The sequence below is a fragment of the Miscanthus floridulus genome, chromosome 6, assembly GCF_019320115.1.
Source record: "Miscanthus floridulus cultivar M001 chromosome 6, ASM1932011v1, whole genome shotgun sequence".
Classification (NCBI taxonomy): Eukaryota; Viridiplantae; Streptophyta; class Magnoliopsida; order Poales; family Poaceae; genus Miscanthus; species Miscanthus floridulus.
The window spans coordinates 10270546-10287523 of NC_089585.1; the positions used below are offsets into that span (position 1 = coordinate 10270546).

General features: G+C 43.3%; 3 protein-coding genes across 4 annotated transcripts; 2 read left to right on the forward strand and 1 right to left on the reverse strand.

Annotated features, from left to right (window-relative positions):
- Nucleotides 1–1761: 1761 nt before the first annotated feature.
- LOC136461631 (transcription factor bHLH150-like) lies at nt 1762–3283 on the forward strand. Its single transcript, XM_066460917.1, has one exon. It carries the CDS (start codon nt 2139–2141, stop codon nt 2739–2741), a length of 603 nt encoding a protein of 200 aa, XP_066317014.1. The 5' UTR covers nt 1762–2138; the 3' UTR covers nt 2742–3283.
- Nucleotides 3284–4276: 993 nt separating this feature from the next.
- Nucleotides 4277–8267, forward strand: LOC136461633 (probable folate-biopterin transporter 4). 2 transcript variants are annotated; one of them, XM_066460919.1, is made up of 7 exons: nt 4277–4632; nt 5310–5437; nt 5722–5943; nt 6022–6474; nt 6580–6777; nt 7390–7527; nt 7620–8267. In XM_066460919.1, exons 1-7 carry the CDS (start codon nt 4531–4533, stop codon nt 7879–7881), a joined length of 1503 nt encoding a protein of 500 aa, XP_066317016.1. In that variant the 5' UTR covers nt 4277–4530; the 3' UTR covers nt 7882–8267. The 2 variants fall into 2 exon arrangements, with proteins under 2 accessions (XP_066317016.1, XP_066317017.1); XM_066460920.1 differs by having other exon boundaries at nt 4278–4632; nt 5269–5437.
- A 132-nt stretch (nt 8268–8399) lies between these two features.
- LOC136461632 (kinesin-like protein KIN-14A) lies at nt 8400–15420 on the reverse strand. The gene is made up of 20 exons (XM_066460918.1): nt 15158–15420; nt 14081–14367; nt 13754–14006; nt 13486–13568; nt 13335–13388; nt 13142–13195; nt 12596–12658; nt 12416–12497; nt 12247–12342; nt 11998–12168; nt 11826–11932; nt 11547–11724; nt 11293–11455; nt 10935–11185; nt 10498–10661; nt 9945–10223; nt 9558–9865; nt 9300–9478; nt 9041–9127; nt 8400–8719 (listed from the first exon to the last, which is right to left on the reverse strand). The coding sequence occupies exons 1-20, from the start codon at nt 15222–15224 to the stop codon at nt 8646–8648; spliced, it is 3000 nt and encodes a 999-aa protein (XP_066317015.1). The 5' UTR covers nt 15225–15420; the 3' UTR covers nt 8400–8645.
- Nucleotides 15421–16978: the final 1558 nt, after the last annotated feature.

The window sequence follows — 16978 nt, forward strand, 5'->3', positions numbered from 1 at the left end:
TGTCCACATCTTCGTTTCATTTTTTGTGCCTTTCACCGGATAATCTAGCTCTAGATACCATGAGGTGTTGATGGGCAAAACGTCTCTTTATGGTTACACAAATGGGTTGCTAATGTACATGTACAATTATTTTGCATACAACTAAAGTACAATTACACACCTAAATAGTTCCATATATATACACGACTTACATCCAGGTGCTTTTAATCATTGGAATATGCTAAACTTCTTAACGAAATTGGTAGGTGCGCTCTTTCATATAGTAGTAAAATACAATTAGCATTAGAAGGAAGTGCTGATGGAATTACACATTGCGATGTTTTTAATCGCGGACTAAGATATTTAGCTGCGATCTCTTCCAAGAGCTATAAAAAACTATAGTGAAATATAGTGGAAGCTATTTCATTTAGTTGTACAGAAAACATGAAAATTTCTAAATTAATTATCTATGGAAACACTTAACCAAACAAAATTATACGAATTCAAATACATATACTAGCTCTAAGAGAACATGCCTCCATATCGATTATTTAGCATTTAGGGCCTATTTGTTAGAGCTCCATCTGATTCTGATTCTTTATGGACACTGATTCTTTACGAGAAGAGATTCTATGGCTGAAAGCGATTCTCTTTGATTCTTTAGCATAAACTCTCAAAATCACGATATAATCACCCCCACATAATCAGGAGAAGCTACTTTTTCAGCTCCCTATCTCTTAGTTCATTTCAGCGAATCACTTCACGTAATCAACGAAGAATTACTTCTCTTTGAAAAACTAATTGGCAGAGCTTCTGCTGGATTCAACAAATAAAGAATTAGCTCTAGAAGCTATACCAAACAGGGCCTTACCATATCGATCAACATACACAATGCTACGATTAACATCCATTTCATTCAATATTCAATTATCCATAGTTCAATGGTTTATTACATCAATATCAAGTAAAGAACCCCACAAAGAGGTATAGATCGCAGTCCTTTAGACTAAAGAATGGATATTTTCCTCGATTAAAATTAGTGGTGTTAAAGCTAATAGGTGGCTAAGTCAAAATAGTAGTTTTTAGCGAAGCTAAAGCGTCATTAACGGCAATAGCAGAGGTAAACCTTATGAAAAAACTATATCGAGCTATTTAGAACCCTGATTGTCAGAGAACCCAACCGAAGATAAACAACTACTAAGAAGAGTAAAGAATGCCTCCCACAGGCCAGATGGTATCTAGACATCTAGTGGATCACTAATGTTGTGATGCCGCCTTGCTACTAATAGGGCGTGATTGGTTGGCCGAACCGGGCTGTCCTTGCACCGTTTAGTTGCCTGACCTTATTCATGCGGCGTGTTTGGTTGCCCTGCTCGTACCTTTCGCCTGAATCCTTTCATTCATCTACCATCCTCCATCCCGTACGACTTCGTCTTCTGGATTTCTCCTTCCCTCATGGTGCAGGATGATTTGATTCACCCAGGATGCAGGGACCCATACATCAGACACCAAAAAAACTGATGCATGCATGCAACCAAACATAACCCCGTCTTGTACTGAACCAACAGCAAAGATAACCAAACACGACTACCTGCACAAGCTCAACCTGACTTCTTCGGTCCTGCACAGCCTGGCCATCCTGGCTCAAGGCTTGCTCTGTGCCCATAATGAGTGGAGCAGCGAACATGATGCATACCCCGGACCATTTTAAGTGCAACACAACAGGAGCACTACAATGTAAAGGGCAAAGAAGGAGAAGCAACAACCGACCAAGCCAAACAAGAAAAAGGAAATAAAAGAAGAGAAGGGGAGTGGAAGCAACGAACCCTCCTCCACCTCCACTACTCTAAAAATAATCCGCTGGCTGATTAGTTTATGAAATGATGAATCACATCAGCAACAGCGCGGCAGCCCCGCAGCGCACACATTCCAACCCACCACCTCCCAAAAGCAAAGCACGTTGCTAATCTACTAACCAATCCCCTCCGCTTGCTTTCCTTTCTCCTTCGCCTTCCTCCTCCCACCACCAACAGCACTACCACCAGCGCTCCATCCATCCTCGCCTCTCCCCCTGCCCCAGCCCCTTTCCCTCCCACCCCGATTCCCTTGCCCCGTCTTGATCGGGCGGCGGGAGGGTCAGGCTGGCAAGTCGCGCGGCGATGATCTCCTCTCCCTCTCCCTCTCCCTCGCCGTCGCCTTCGTCGTCCCGGACGCCCAAGGGCGGCTCCGCTACGCCGCCGCCGCGGAATCAGGCCAGCAAGTGGCGCAGCGGCGCGGTACGCGGGGTGTACGGGCGGCGCCTGCTGGACGCGCTCCGCGCCACGGGCGGCGGCCAGCCGCGCGCCGTGAAGGCGGCGGCGGACTCGGCGCTGGCGCTGACCGCGCGAGGCCAGACGCGGTGGAGCCGCGCCATCCTGCTGGCCGGCGCGGCCTGCAGCCGCCGCCGCGTGCTCGTCAAGGCGGGCGGCAAGGTCCGGAGGCGGCGCCGTCCGCCGCTGCCGGTGCAGGCCAGAGACAACGCGGCGGCGGCGGCGTTGCTCAAGGGCAAGGGCAAGGAGAAGGACAAGGTGCAGGAGCGGCTCCGCGTGCTGGGCCGCCTCGTCCCGGGCTGCCGGAAGCTCCCCGCGCCCGCGCTCCTGGAGGAGGCCGCCGACTACGTGGCCGCGCTGCAGATGCAGGTCAGCGCCATGCGCGCGCTCACCGACGCGCTGGCGGCCGCGCAGCTGTCGTCGTCGCCGGCGGACGCGGAGGCGGGGAGGTGAGGCGTGGCCACGTGGGTGGGTGGGATTGATTACTTGATTGATTGGCCTAGCCGCCTGGCCCCATGACATGATTGATCACCAGCTCCAGCCTCCAGCTCGCTCCCCACACCTGCCGGATTCCGATGGGGCATCGGGGAGGGGAAGAAGACAATAATCATTTGCGGTGCGTGCGTTGCTCTTGTCGGGAGCGATCGGTGGTGGGACTAGCGCAGTGATGAACTCGATTGATGACCATTCCATTCCATGCAGCCTGAACTGCTGCTGCTCGTGATTTGTTGTAAATTCCTTAATCCTTACTCGTACCCCCCAGCTGCTTTCTACTTGTGCATAAGCAAATGCTGCTCCTCTCATCCTGTGCCTTCTTTCTGCTCTGCTGTGCTGTGGCCTGTGGTACTCTACTTTTGTGTAAGTACAAAAAAAATTGGTGGATAATTGTGTGTTGCGTGCCATGATTTTGGTACCAGGGAATGAACGATGGGAATTAATTTGGTGGATAATTGTGTGTGGCGTGCCATGATTCCTGTACCACGGAAATTAACGAACAGAATTAGTGTTGTGTTGTGGCCCTGTGCCCTCTTTCATCAGGTATAATTTTATGTTTGGGACAAAAAATAAAGAAAAACAGAGGAATTTTGTATTTGAATCATATACAAAAAATTCCCCATGGAGTGCTTTGGAGCACAAGGTGAAAGCCATCTTTGATAAGCGCCCTGGCAGGCAAAGTCTCCGGCCACGGCCAGGCAGCCATCCTAGCCTCCAGGCAACGTCTGAGTGGCATGAATGAGCTCCAACCTGTGATGATCTTCAAGGTTGATTGGGTCGAAATCATAACACCGCTGGCATTTTCATTTCGAAAAAAAGACACAGCTAGCGCTGGGCTTGGCAACAAAAGGCCCAATAAAAAGGGAAACCAAACAATAATTGCAGCTATTTAGGTTTATGTTTGTTAAATATAAATAAATCTATAACTAAGATATACATGATCCAATGAGTATGACATTTTTACTACAGTTCAATCATACAATAATTAGTCTACCATAAAAATTTCATCACAATTGGACATAGAAACGATAACTATGAATTATTCCAGCTATGAATTATTTCAGTTAATTATAGAAAAGCATATATCTAAAGCCACAGTAAAAACATCGTACTAAAGCATACCATATTATATGTTCACTGTGTAGATCTGCTCATGTGGAGTCCAACAAAATTGGATTTTCCATTTTATGATTTTTCTATGATTTTTCAAAGATTCTACCGAAATAAATAAAAAAGAAAAAACAAAACCACCTTTAAAACTGATCAGGAAGGTAAGATAAACCTTTTTAAAAGTTAAGAGATATGTTTTGTCTAGTTTTAGAGTTTAGAGACGAAAAACGGACTTTCGTAAAGTAAAAGTTGAGAAGGTAACGCGGATTTTTTCCCCGAGACAAAAGGCCAAACATTAGGAACCAGGCCCGGCCAACCGCCCTCGTAAAAGCCCATCTCAGGACGGTCAGTTTCAGTAAGGTACTCAGGTCAGCCCCCGCACGTGCTGCGGTCTGCGCATTCCCCGCGCCATCCGCCCCTCCGGTGATCCGGTCCTCGCCCCTCCCCGCGTCGTGTCGTGTTGGCCGTCGGGGGCTCCTGAAACTGGAAGGAAGGAGACCCGTCCCCTCGTCTAACCTCTCTGTCTCTCCCTCCGGCATCTCATTTCGCCTCCCTACACCTCCCTCCCAGTACCCGGTGGATGTGGATCCATACCGTGTCCTAACCCCACCACGCAGCGCGAGGGAGCAAAGGAGCCATGGCGGCGGCCCAGCATCGTCAGGTGTGGTGGCCGGGGCGGATGCCGGCGGCGTTCGGGCCCTCCTTCCTCTGCCTCGTCTGCCTCATCTACTTCATCCAGGTTTCTCCCTCTACCCCCCAATTTTCCTCTTCTAGGATCCTAGGCTTCTATTCCCCTGATCGATCACTGCTTCCGGTATATTTCCGATTAGTAATTATCCGCCCGTTGATTGTTTAGATCTCAATCTTATCGCATCCCCACACGACGCTGTTTGGGAGAAATGGACATATCAGATACGCAAAAATGCCTTACTATAGCTTCTAGTATAGGGCAAAAAATGCCTTACTAGCTTCTGAAGTTCTGATATAGGGCACCGAACCGGAAAATTTGATCATTCATGTTGCCATGCTCTGCGGATTTGTCAAGGCCCTGTTTGGAACCGAGGAGGGCGACCGCGTGGTGTGGTGGGAGAAGATCGCAGTTCATTCTCGCGGTGGATGGAGAGGGGCGGTCGAAAGAATAGAGGCCACCGCAGGGCGTTTGGCGGGCTTTTGCTTGATTGTTGCGGTAGATGGGCGAGAATCCGATTTTAATCGGTTCCAAACAGGGCCCAAATCAATTCCTTAGCATGCCTAGTTACCTGCGAGATCCTCGTTTCATCAGTCAATCAACATCTTGAAGCATTACCAAGAGCCTAGCCTTTCTGCAAATCTAAATGATTGTTCACACACGTACTGCTCTCTATTTTTTTTCCAGATCATCCTGCTAAATCAATTACGTTCCTTCGAACATTCTAGGGTTTCAGGTCTTTCGTCTGGACAGCTGTTTCCTACCAAATGAAGGACTTGATGATGCTATCACCCTCCACATCACAGTTTCTGGTCTCCCTTGCATATTTCCCTTGGAGCATTAAACCTATATATGGGTAAGGTTTTGTCCCTCGTCAATCTTCTATTGCTTTTCCTCTTCTACTGCTGGTACCGAAACTTACTGGTGATTCAACAATGATTTTTAGTGAGAAATGGTTAACATGGATGCTACATTTAACTTCCTGCCTGCAGAGTTGCATGCTTATTTTCTTGTTACTTAAGAAACCTATATGGCTAAATGCCTTCACGCATGCATGACTGCATCCATTCTGTTTCATGTTTCTCAGTAAAATCTAAAGTCCTACCTTTTGGCTGCTTATATGCCAATTGTTTTCTGCAGGATCTTGTCAGACTGCATTCCAATTAAGCAGAGGAAGCGTATACCCTATTTGATCATTTCTAGCTGCCTTTCTCTACTTCCGTGGCTTATCCTTGGACTATCACAAACTTTAAGGAGCTCAGCCAATATGCTTACTGCCTTGCTCGTAGTACAGAATCTGGGATCTGCGATGGCAGATGTTGTTATAGATGCAATGGTTGCAGAAGCAGTTCGATCAGCAGGGTAGGTTTCTTGATGTTTCCTGTGTCCCTATTTGGTATGCTGCTATGGAGTATTGTGAAAACCTACTAATGTTTCCAGGCCGGAGTTTGCTGGTGATCTACAGTCATTATCTTGGTCATCGATGGCTGTAGGTGGGATTTTCGGGAGCTTGCTGGGAGGATATGCATTATCCAATCTCCCAATACATGCTATATATGTTGTTTTCTCAGCCCTCCCATTCTTGCAACTAGTTTCCAGTATGTTTGTTGAGGATTCTCCAAAAGGATTCCACAGTGCAAATGATGAACATAAGTATGTAGACAATCAGAGTTCTGTTACTTCCTTTTCTGAAAAAGGCTCTAGTGAAGCACTTAGATATGAGGGCACTAGAAGGCGAAAGGGAACTCGTAAAAATAATAAAAGGAGATCACTGTCAAAGCAAACTGAGCCTGATGAGAAACACAATGGGTCAATTAATTCGTTGCCAAGTTTGTCTCTGAGATCAGCCTTCTTCAGCCTGTGCACAGCTTTTAAGCAGCCAAACATTCTGCGGTAAGCAAAGATTCTTTTCCTATATTTTGCCCGTTGTATACCCCTAATTTGATAGCCCTAATTTGATAGAAGGTACTAATTGGTAATTTTGTTTTATTTTTCCAGGCCTATGGCATGGTTTTTCTTTTCAAATGTAACAATTCCAAATATCTCCACAGTCATGTTCTATTATCAAACAGAGGACCTAAATTTGGAGGCATCCTTTCTAGGGACTGCACGTGTGATTGGGTGGTTCAGTCTAATGCTTGGCACCTACACCTACAACCGCTATTTTAAGCAGAAGAAGCTCAGGAATATTCTTGTGTAAGTTATCCATTGAAGTTTCTGTGTCTGATAGTTTTCCTTTTGTCATCATGTCCATATGGATTAACGGGACAAAGTAGCTTTACTGAAGTACATTATTTGTCTTGACAAATATATGGATATTGTACTTGAATAAGTTGTCACCCTCTTCTTTTTTGAGCTAAGTTTCAACACCTTTGTCCAGCACCTGCCTGGTTCCTACATATTTGCACAGTACAGGTTTTGTCTTCTTTTCCTGTAACTCTCTTTCTCTTTCTTTTATAATAAAATAAATTGCACAGTAGGGGCCTCCCCTACTTTATTTCCCCTAAAAAAATTGCACGTGTGCATTAAACTGAATGCGTGTTGGATTACATCCCCCCTTTTCCTTTATGTGCATTATGCTATGCTTCTATAAGCCACAGCTGGTCACATTTAGCTGTACTATTAAGCCCCTTCTAGCCCAACTTTGCTGTTTTGGTAAACAAATAAGGTTTGTAGTTTTTGTTATTAGTTACTCTTGTTCCAAGATACCCAACTAAACTTTTAGAAGTCATTGTCCACAGTAAAAAAAAAAATCTATTCAAAGCTGTTATGTCCGCTACTTCTAACATGTGCTGTTGATTTTTCCAGGTTTGCTCACGTCGGTCTTGCCGTAATTACCCTACTGGACATTGTTTTGGTGTCACGGTTACACATTCAGTATGGAATTGCCGATAAGTACATGGTGCTGTGGGGTTCTGCTTTGGGTGATGCAATCAACCAGTTCAAGTATGCTTTGTTTAGTTGTGAACCAAGTAGCTCTATGGCATTTGATATCAAACCATTTGCAAGCTTCTGACAAGAATGCTTCTGTTTGGCAGGATGATGCCGTTCCTGATCCTGTCAGGACAGCTTTGCCCACCTGGAATCGAGGGCACACTGTTTGCTCTCTTCATGTCAATCAACAACCTTGGTTCAACAGTAGGTTCATTCCTGGGGTCTGCTCTGGCATCAGCTTTGAACCTCACCACAGGACAGTTTGACAATCTTGCTCTGGGTTTGGGTGTACAGATGATTTGTACTCTCTTACCGATTGGGTTCCTATCTCTGATTCCAAAGGAAGTCACAGGACTAACATCGTAGGTTGAGGGGTGCGGGCCTGACCATACTTGTTTTATTCCTGCTGGAAGGTAATGGTCATGGTCTGTGCCCGAACCTCAAATTCTTGACTCATGCACAAATATACTTACAACTGTGTACCAGAGTGAGAGGAATATACATATCATAGGAAGGAAATTAAAGATAGTTGGAAGATAGACAGTTTTGTTGACAGTATACAGCTCTGTACCAGGATGAGTGGGAAGAAGAGTGCAACAGATTTTTAGGCAAAGGAATTGCAAAAAAAGAGAGAAGATTTTTAGGCAAAGATGAAAGTTACTTGATGTTGATGCTACTTGACATTTGCAGAAATGAGAACAAACATGAAAGTGATGTTGCTAATGAATAAGTCTGTGCACGTCTTTGGTTTTCATTAGCTGCGTTGTGCATGTATTACGAAGTGGTATGTGCATATACTCCAAACTTGTTGCTATGAATATGGTCATTAAATCCATTGGAGCAGTGAAAACTGTTTCAGAAGCGCTCGTGCTCGGTTCAGTTAAGTTGAACAAAGAACTAATGTATCGAACAAGTGAGTTGCTCCATCATAGAAGAGTTGCTCCATGATAGAAATTCAGAATACAACAAAAACGCACCCATCCCCTTGTACAACTAATGTTTCAGCTGTTACAAAGAATGTAACCACCACCACCCAAAGCCTAAAACTATAGCTAACTGATGACACGAAATTAGGTGTCTGCCTCGTGCTCTGCTTGGAGTCAAAAATTTCTGACAGTCTTGCTTCAGATTCAAAGCCATCTTTTAGCCTTTGCTGCCGAGTTCACTGGAGGTGGTGTTTTTGCACCTCTTTTGTCGTTTGAACCTGACAATAAAGCAAATGCACTTTCAGTACAATAAAATGGGAGGATCAGACAAAGCATCCTTTGTTCCATAACAACAGAGTACATCATAATCTGAAGTAAAATAATCTGGTTTATATTCATCAGCAGCAACTTGTTTTACCAGTAAACATCCCTAGTGCTATTAAAAACAAATAAATCCACTCCAGAGCGTCAACCGGGGATTAGTATGTACAGTTCTAAGGGCATTAAAAAAATCCCCCCTGATAATGATTCTCTATCCAAGGTTAAACTAATTAGCAAGCAGGTAAAGGGTGATCAGCTAAGTAAGAATGGGCATTGACCTTGTTCAGGCCATGGGATCCAGGAGAATGGCAGTGGCTTGTACTTGCTGGCAGCACATGCACTGGTGGTTTGACTATTTCTTATACCTTCCAACAAATGACAAGGCAATGGTTACACTTCAGTTAACTCACCCAGACACAAAAACCCTAACTATATAACTGATTTAATCACTACGCAGAGCAGCCTACATTGTTATGATTTCAAGGATCAATGTAAACATATAAGAGCAAATGGAGTTCACTGGATCTGAAAACTTACTTGTATCCGACTTCCCTCCAAGAGAAGATCTGCGTGACATAGTTGACGGCGGTGGTGGGATACCTGTCAGTGACTGTCTTCTCCTTAACCTAATATCAGCTGTAACTGGGGAGGCAATATTATGGCACGCGTTGGCAGTGATTTTAGTTGGAGTCCCTTGTGCTGAATGTTGCACGTTCCTGCAAAGTTGCAGAAACAGGAAGGCTGTTATCATCAGTAATACGTGTCACAAGAAAAAGCGTGTATCCTAGGGCATACCTTCTTTCAGTGCCGTGAATCAATCTCCCTATGCTGCTTTGAATTGACTTCCTTAGATGAGATCCTTTCTTCACTGCAGTACCTGTCATTATTTTCTCCAATTTGGCAGTGGAAGAAGGAGCATCACCGCAACTTGCTTCAGTGCACAGGTTCCTTGACCTACATGGTGCTGCCTCCGGAGTATTTAATCCTGATTGCTTAAGTAGATTATAAACTTCAGAGGGTAGCTGACAAAATTCCACTGTATCAACTGTACAAATTATCTTCTCCTCCTCTCTAACAAGATCTTCAGCGCATGTCACTGGCATCTTCCATAATGGGCAAGGAAAAAAAATGTCAGCTGCCACAGCATTGAATGATATGAAATACACTAAGAGCAAGATGCACCTTTATTAGTGATTCGTGGTGGTTGGTGTGACGGAAGCCATCAGTGTTGCATTCCTTGTCATGGGTTATACCCATAGCTGAACGAGGCGATTTCAGTATTTTTCTTTCTGGCATCCTGGCTTTATCAGAACTAGCATTCTCTAGGCTTAATCTCCGTGGCCTAGGGGGTGTGCGATCCAGTACTTGCTTTGTTCTCTCACTTGTGGTTGCATTTTCCTTCAGTTTAAGAGATGATTTTTCCAGTTCTTTGCTTGCTAATGCCTTTTTCAGAGTGTCTACCTGAAGAAAGGCTAACTTTTCAGACCTTTTTCGGCATGTGGAACAAAATGGCATACATAAAGTCAAATATAAGATCATGAAACAGCAAGGATTCAATCGACATGAGTGTCACAGAGATAAACACATGTTGTTTTGAGGGAAAAAATGTTCTATCAGATATTTCACCCAAAAATATAGTGACCAAAGAAACAAAATTTTAGCTCAGTGCAACAGGACAAAAAGATAATCATATTACATTGTTGACCACTGGATTTGTAGCGGACCAGAAAGTTACCTGTTCTTTAAGCTCTCTTATTTCACTGCTTTCTTTGTTTGCGTGTGCAGTTCCAAGTTCTACAGTAGAAGCCCTCTGAGCAAATTTCAGTGTACTAAGGGTTTCTGCACAAGATTCTGCTTCCGGACTTATGTGGGAAAACATTAGCGTTTTTGCATTCCCCCCTGTCATTGATATTGCAAAATGTATAGAGAAGTTAGAATTGCATATATAGCTTGAATTTGAAGAAAAAGTTGCCCTAGGAAGCTTAATTTTACTCAAAACAGAAAACAATAGTCAACAGGCATCAGACAAATTCAGGCATGATGAAGCCACGAAGTTAAATTATGATGTTAAAAAGATGGGTCAGAGATGTAGAACCATTGGACCACCCAATAAGTTGTAGATTAATGTGCACAAAATTGCAAGATCATTTTATAATGTGCAGCCAGATATACCTAATGAACTCTGTAGTAGTTGGGTGAGTTTACTATTTCTGTAAGGAATGTGAGAGTTCTTCTGTGCTAATGCGTTGATGACATCTCCAAGGCAGGAGAGGGACTTGTTAATATGCTGAGCCTCCTTCAATCTGTCTCCTGTGGCTTCTGACCTATCAACCCTTTCGCTTCCTGCAAGATCCACCAAGTGCAAACTGCTACGGCTCACATTGCCAGCAATGTCCTTTCCATTTACATGGACAGTTAAGATACTGCAAGAAAGCATCCGAAGTCAATTGCAGCAAGTAATAAAAGAATAACAGAAAACAAACATCACTAGAAAGTAGCCTCAAGACAATGTTAGTGCAGTTGTGCAAACCTGTGGGAACGACTGCTTCTATGGTTTATTGCTGTTGATCCGGAAGCTCGGTGCTTTTCACCCAACTGCATCAAATTGATTACATCAGAAGGACACTGCACTGGGCAGATCTTTGCATCTGGAAGGTTCAATAAACCATTGTTCAAGGAAGCCCTTATATCTAATGTGAACTCAATGTCAGGAACTAACACAAAAACAAAAAGAATCATACTTTGACAAAAGTAACAAGAATAATATGTAAGGTGTGAAAGGATATTTTGTGCTTGATCTGTTCTCATTTAGAAGATCACGAACTTGTTCATTGTATATTTCAACCATCTGCACCCGTATATCATATTTGACATCCTCTCTAGAAGTTGATATGTTGAAGAGATCATTCAAGGCTCTGTAATTAATTCCAAAATCCTTGGACAGCCCACCAGATGGACCACACTAATCACCAAAATACAGAGATAGAAGATCCATTAGATGTGACCAAAATATATTCCTAGAAAACTAAGAAATTACTGTATAAGACATGGTTTGCCTCATACCATTGTATGGGTTTTGCCGGAACCTGTCTGCCCATAAGCAAATATGCATACGTTATATCCATCCATGACAGATCTAACCAAAGGTTGTGTCTCCTTATACACCTCATCTGCACAAAGTTGAGAGTGATGATGTAAAACTAAAGAAAGATGTATTGAACTACAACTGATTTACCTTGAGTAGTTGTTGGCCCAAAAACTTTGTTGAACTGGAAGATTTTACGTGCACTTTGTGGTTTAACTGGATCACAGACCATCACTGACCCATCGGTTCCAATATGTTCGATTGAAGAAATAGACTCTGAATTAAGAAGTGGCCTTATCCGGCAGAAGACTCGGATATTTCCTACAAATAAGCTTTCAGAAATCTCTCGAACAATGACTTAAATAACAACAAAAAACAGTGAATTAGATCATGTGATACCTCGCAGTTCTTGAAGCATGTTATACAAGTTTCTGTTTTCTTTTACAGCTTGGTTATAACCAAGGGCAGCTTTGGAAAGATCTTGGATATTTTCACCTGTAAATATAAAGTTGCTGAGTTAAACCCACATAGTGCTGAGAGAATGTTATGTCTAGTGCAAACAGTGTACCTAATTTGGCCATGTCGTCTAGAAATTGGGTCTGCAAACACCTGAAGTTGACTTTAACATCTTGAAACATTTTCTTGAGGTCCTGCAAAAGTTACCAAGTGCCAACCAGAAGAAGCATAAAAATTTTAACACCACAAATAAAATTTTGATATGATACAAAAATGCACTATGAATTCTCACCAAAAGTTCAGTTTCATGTGCTTGCAACAGCAACTGTTTGTTCTCAATTTGTGAGTTGGAATGCTACATGGAAAAATGGTACTTCATCAGGACAAGTGCTAGGAAAAATTTAGATTCACGGAAGAATGATAATTATTTTGCTCCACCCTAATAACATGTGTATACATAATAAGAGTTCATTATGTTCCTGTATTCCTTGGGCAAAAATATTTATTCTGCGTCTTGGCCATCAAGTATGCTAGTAAGAATCCAGTATCAGTAATCGATAAAAATGAAACCTTGCTGTGGACTGGGAAGACAGCAGCTCTAAGTGCAGAATCCTGCTACAACAAATTTCTTACTATTTGTCTCTGCAAAATTTTACGAAATAAAAAACAACCTCCAGCTCTGTACTTTGTTACAAAGAAAACCCTTATGGATACCATGTTAAGAGATTTGCATCATCACTGGTAAAGAGCACAAAGCAAAGTCAATTCTTCTAACTTCTTCTAATTGTTTTAAAAAATATATGCATTTCCCGAACTAAAGATGAATGCAAAACTGTACCTCAATACAATGAGTTGGCTCATTCTCCACCATAAGCTTTTCTGGAGATAAAAGCTGAAGATGTTTGAAAGGCATAACAGGGATTATTGTGTGATATAAATAGCCTTACACACAGCATGCTAGGCATTTTGTACAGGTCCAACTGATGAAATCACTCACACAAGAGAAAAGGAAAGGAAATATTTTAATTTACCTGTTCTTTTCCCAGCTGATTTGCTAAAACAGCACCAATAAGCTTTGTTGGATCCTGAAAATAAAATCAATCCTTGTCAGTCTGGCACCTGACATGGACAGTACAGTATATTAACAAAAAACATGGAATAACTTATTATATTCAGAATGACCTTTTTCAGAATGTCTTGGTCAAAATTTTCCTTATAACTCAACATAGAATCTACTATAACTTTCTGAAGTTTCTCCACTGCCTCTGCAAATGCACAATCTGCAAAATTAATCAAGTGTGCAGACTATACTAATTATACAGGATAGCAACGCCATAAGTTGCAATTCTAGTAAAAGTAGCATTAATACGGGTAGCAGGAGTGACTTATCAATCAGAAAATATTTAGGCATAAAGTGTGTCGAGCAAGCCTGGAGAAATGTGGCACAAACCTTTCATGTTAGGATCTACATTTTGAAATGGCAGTGTGTCAGCATCAGCCTCTGTCAAGTATAGACACTTTTGGGAAGGAGAAGGTCCCAAAGCAACATTTTCGGATTGAATATGCGAAGAACGCACTGCAAGAGGTGATTTCATGTACTTGATAGGCCCATTGGCTCCGCCGGCTTGCTTCCATTCATGGTAAGACTTCAATGAAATTACACAGTCGACAATCTTGCCCACTGTCCCAGCATCAAGATTGTCCTGCAGAAGCAGCCGTATTACAGTGAGTAAGCATCGTGCTGTCAACATTAGTTTCATGAGCAAATGTTGATAACCTTATCTAAATCAGATGCCTCAAAACTCGGCAGCTTCAGTTTGTTCACAGCAACTAAGAAGTTGCGGATGTTCTCGAAATACTGAAAAGCCGTCAACGGCTGGCTATCGCAGGGGGCATTTGTGATAATCTTGGCCACAGCACCAGGCTGTAACTTGTTGATTGCCTTGCATAGAACAATGCCATTCCTTAGAGAAGCAACAAATTCCTGCTCCGACGGATAAGGGGCCAGGCCGAAGGAGCCCACCATTGCTTGGAGCCAGGCTGCAGCCTGATGCCGCCTCAATGCTTGCAAAGAGTAAGAAAGAACAGTAGGCAAAAATAATATTATAGGGGCAAAACTTGAAACTGCGCGTTCCACTGAAGAAACTTCAATTCATTTGTAGCATAGCATACACAGATTGAGCTTGGTAAAGCCATGACACTAGACTAGTAACAAAACCATATTGCTGCATAATTATATAGGGTGCTTGGTTCAAGCAATCACTCTATTCTAGATGAAGTGCTGCATCATAAGTCCATTTCTCAAGTTTGCTGGAAGTAACGATGGATCACCTATTCCATTCCACAAAAAGTAAGGAGGATGATGGATTAACTCATTCCTCAAAGCAAACACTAATAGAGAGAGGGCAACACTGCCCTGGAATCGAAGAATCGCTCACAGCTCGCTTCGTTTCTTATAGAAGCAGAGTTGTAGTCACGAACTCACGATCAAACTAGAAATTGCATGTCCCCCGCCTCCCCGGGAATGAGTTACATACATCTCAAAGCCTTGTTTAACCAACAGAACATCAGGTATCATACCACCGACACATCAGGGCATCTTTCAAGTCATCATAAGATTGAAGAACACCTTCCAGATGATCAAGATGTGAAGCGACTCTATTATCGGCGAATACCGCACCCAAGTTGCCGCAGAAGACCGAGGACCGCGGAGGGAAACCCCACCTAAACCCCGAACAAAAAACAACGGTCGAAACCGAGGAGCCCCTGGAGATCTAAGCACGCGAGAGGGATAAACCGATCGAAAGTCGAGAGAGCAAGGGACGGAACTACGGGAGATATGTAAGGTCAATACCTGCTTCCTCCGCCTTCCGCGACGCGAGGCGGCCGTCGCGGAACGACAGCCTGCGCGGCTCCGTCATGGCTGCGCCTCGCGCTCCCCGGGGGCCGGGGCCTTCGGCGAGGGCGTAGAAGCTTCGATGGGAAGGAGACGAGGAGGGGGAGCAAGGAGATGGCTGGAGGAGGGGGAGGAGGAGGTGGTTTGAAATTCGAAATGGGCTGCGGTTGTGGGGCCCAGCCCGACGCGGCGGCCGTTGCCCCGAGAACCGAATCTGTCCGAGATCTCGACACGCGCCGGCCGCACCGCCGCTCTAAACACACACCTGTCGGATTGGACGGCAAGTACGAGGTTCCCTTTTACCGCTGGGACCCACGAGGCGTTGGGTCCGTTGGTCAGTGACTGCTGTCTGCCTGTGCCGCAGGTCTGGCAAAGACAGGTAGCCAGCTGAGGGCACGTCCAACGCTAGCTAATGCCCGCATGCAAGCAAACTTTTTTTTTTGTTAGGCCTTGTTTAGTTGACAAATTTTTTTGTGAAATGATATTGTAGCATTTTCGTTGTTATTTAGTAATTAGTGTTCAATTATAGTCTAATTAGGCTTAAAAGATTCGTCTCGTGAATTTCGTCTAAACTGTGTAATTAGTTTTATTTTTTATTTATATTTAATGCTTTATGCATGCGTCCAAAGATTCGATGTACGGAGAATCTTAAAATTTTTTGCAAAATGAAGTGCAACTAAACAAGCACTTAGAAGCTTTTGATAGTGCATGGAGCAGCTTTTCTTGTTTTCTCTGTTCGTGAAGCAGCTACTTTCCGTCCCTAACACGTTTTTCACCGGTGGCTTCAGCTTTTTGTGAGTTATGTAACATCTCTGGTGTTTTGACCTAACACTAAAACTTGCCATGTCATCATATGCATTGCAAAGCATTCATGAAGTAGAAAATTTTGAATGCATTCACTAAATAAGCTTTATTTCATAATGTTGTTATTTCATGTGATGTGATTCAAAACCCTAAATAAAGATCATGACCACAAGGGTCAAATTTCATGTGATCATGTGAGGCCATGTGTCATTTGACTCAAATAACCCTAATGGGCCATGTTACTGGTCAAAAATCATAGTTAAAGTAAAAGGAAAACAAATCAAATTTGAATTCATATTCAAATCATAAAAGTCCTTTTTGCCCCTTTGGACTAATTCAAAATCCATGTGGAATTTGGGGTTGAGGCAAAAAGAAAAAGTTGAAGATTATTTTATAAGGATCAACTTTGGTATTCAAAGTTTTTCAAGTTTACATATAAAATTTGGAGTAATTTTGAAATGATTCAAATACTCAAATGCACCCCAAATTCAAATTTCAAAATGGAGGTAGAATTTGAAAATGTTCCTTGAAGCAAAGTTGTAGAGTTTGAAAAGTTGAGCAACTTTTTTTTTGGAGATTTTCAACTTCTTTAGAAAATTTGGGAGTAATTTAAAAAATAGACGCAGTGGCAAATCTGTAAATACTTCAAAAATCCAGATAACTATAGGCCGTCACCGCCTCGCCGCCGGCGTCCTTCTCCGGCCTTCTAGGCGCGTCTGCGACCGCCCTTGGCTTCGCGCTGGCGCGGGGAGCATGCTGCGTGTCGATTCCGCGCGCTCCTTGCCGCGCTATAAAGCCCAGAAGTCGCCGTTCGTTTTTCTTCCTTCTCTCTGTTTTCCCGACGCCGCCGTCTCAACTCCGGCGAGCTTCTCTCGTCTCCTCAGCGCAAGCAAGCCCCGTCAAAGCCATATTCCAGTTCCGCCTGCTCCTTGCGCATTCGACCGAGCTATTGCTACCACCTAATTTCGCCGAGAG

Excerpts from the sequence above, each read along its gene's own strand:
- LOC136461631 (XM_066460917.1), top strand. The coding sequence starts at position 2,139 with ATGATCTCCTCTCCCTCTCCCTCTCCCTCGCCGTCGCCTTCGTCGTCC.
- LOC136461633 (XM_066460919.1), top strand. The coding sequence starts at position 4,531 with ATGGCGGCGGCCCAGCATCGTCAGGTGTGGTGGCCGGGGCGGATGCCG. Across the intron at positions 5,438-5,721 it reads AGCATTAAACCTATATATGG|GATCTTGTCAGACTGCATTC; the intron begins GTAAGGTTTTGT and ends TGTTTTCTGCAG. Across the intron at positions 5,944-6,021 it reads GAAGCAGTTCGATCAGCAGG|GCCGGAGTTTGCTGGTGATC; the intron begins GTAGGTTTCTTG and ends TAATGTTTCCAG.
- LOC136461632 (XM_066460918.1), bottom strand. The coding sequence starts at position 15,224 with ATGACGGAGCCGCGCAGGCTGTCGTTCCGCGACGGCCGCCTCGCGTCG. Across the intron at positions 13,569-13,753 it reads TGTAGATCCTAACATGAAAG|AGGCAGTGGAGAAACTTCAG; the intron begins GTTTGTGCCACA and ends GTGCATTTGCAG. Across the intron at positions 10,224-10,497 it reads TAAGAGAGCTTAAAGAACAG|GTAGACACTCTGAAAAAGGC; the intron begins GTAACTTTCTGG and ends GCCTTTCTTCAG.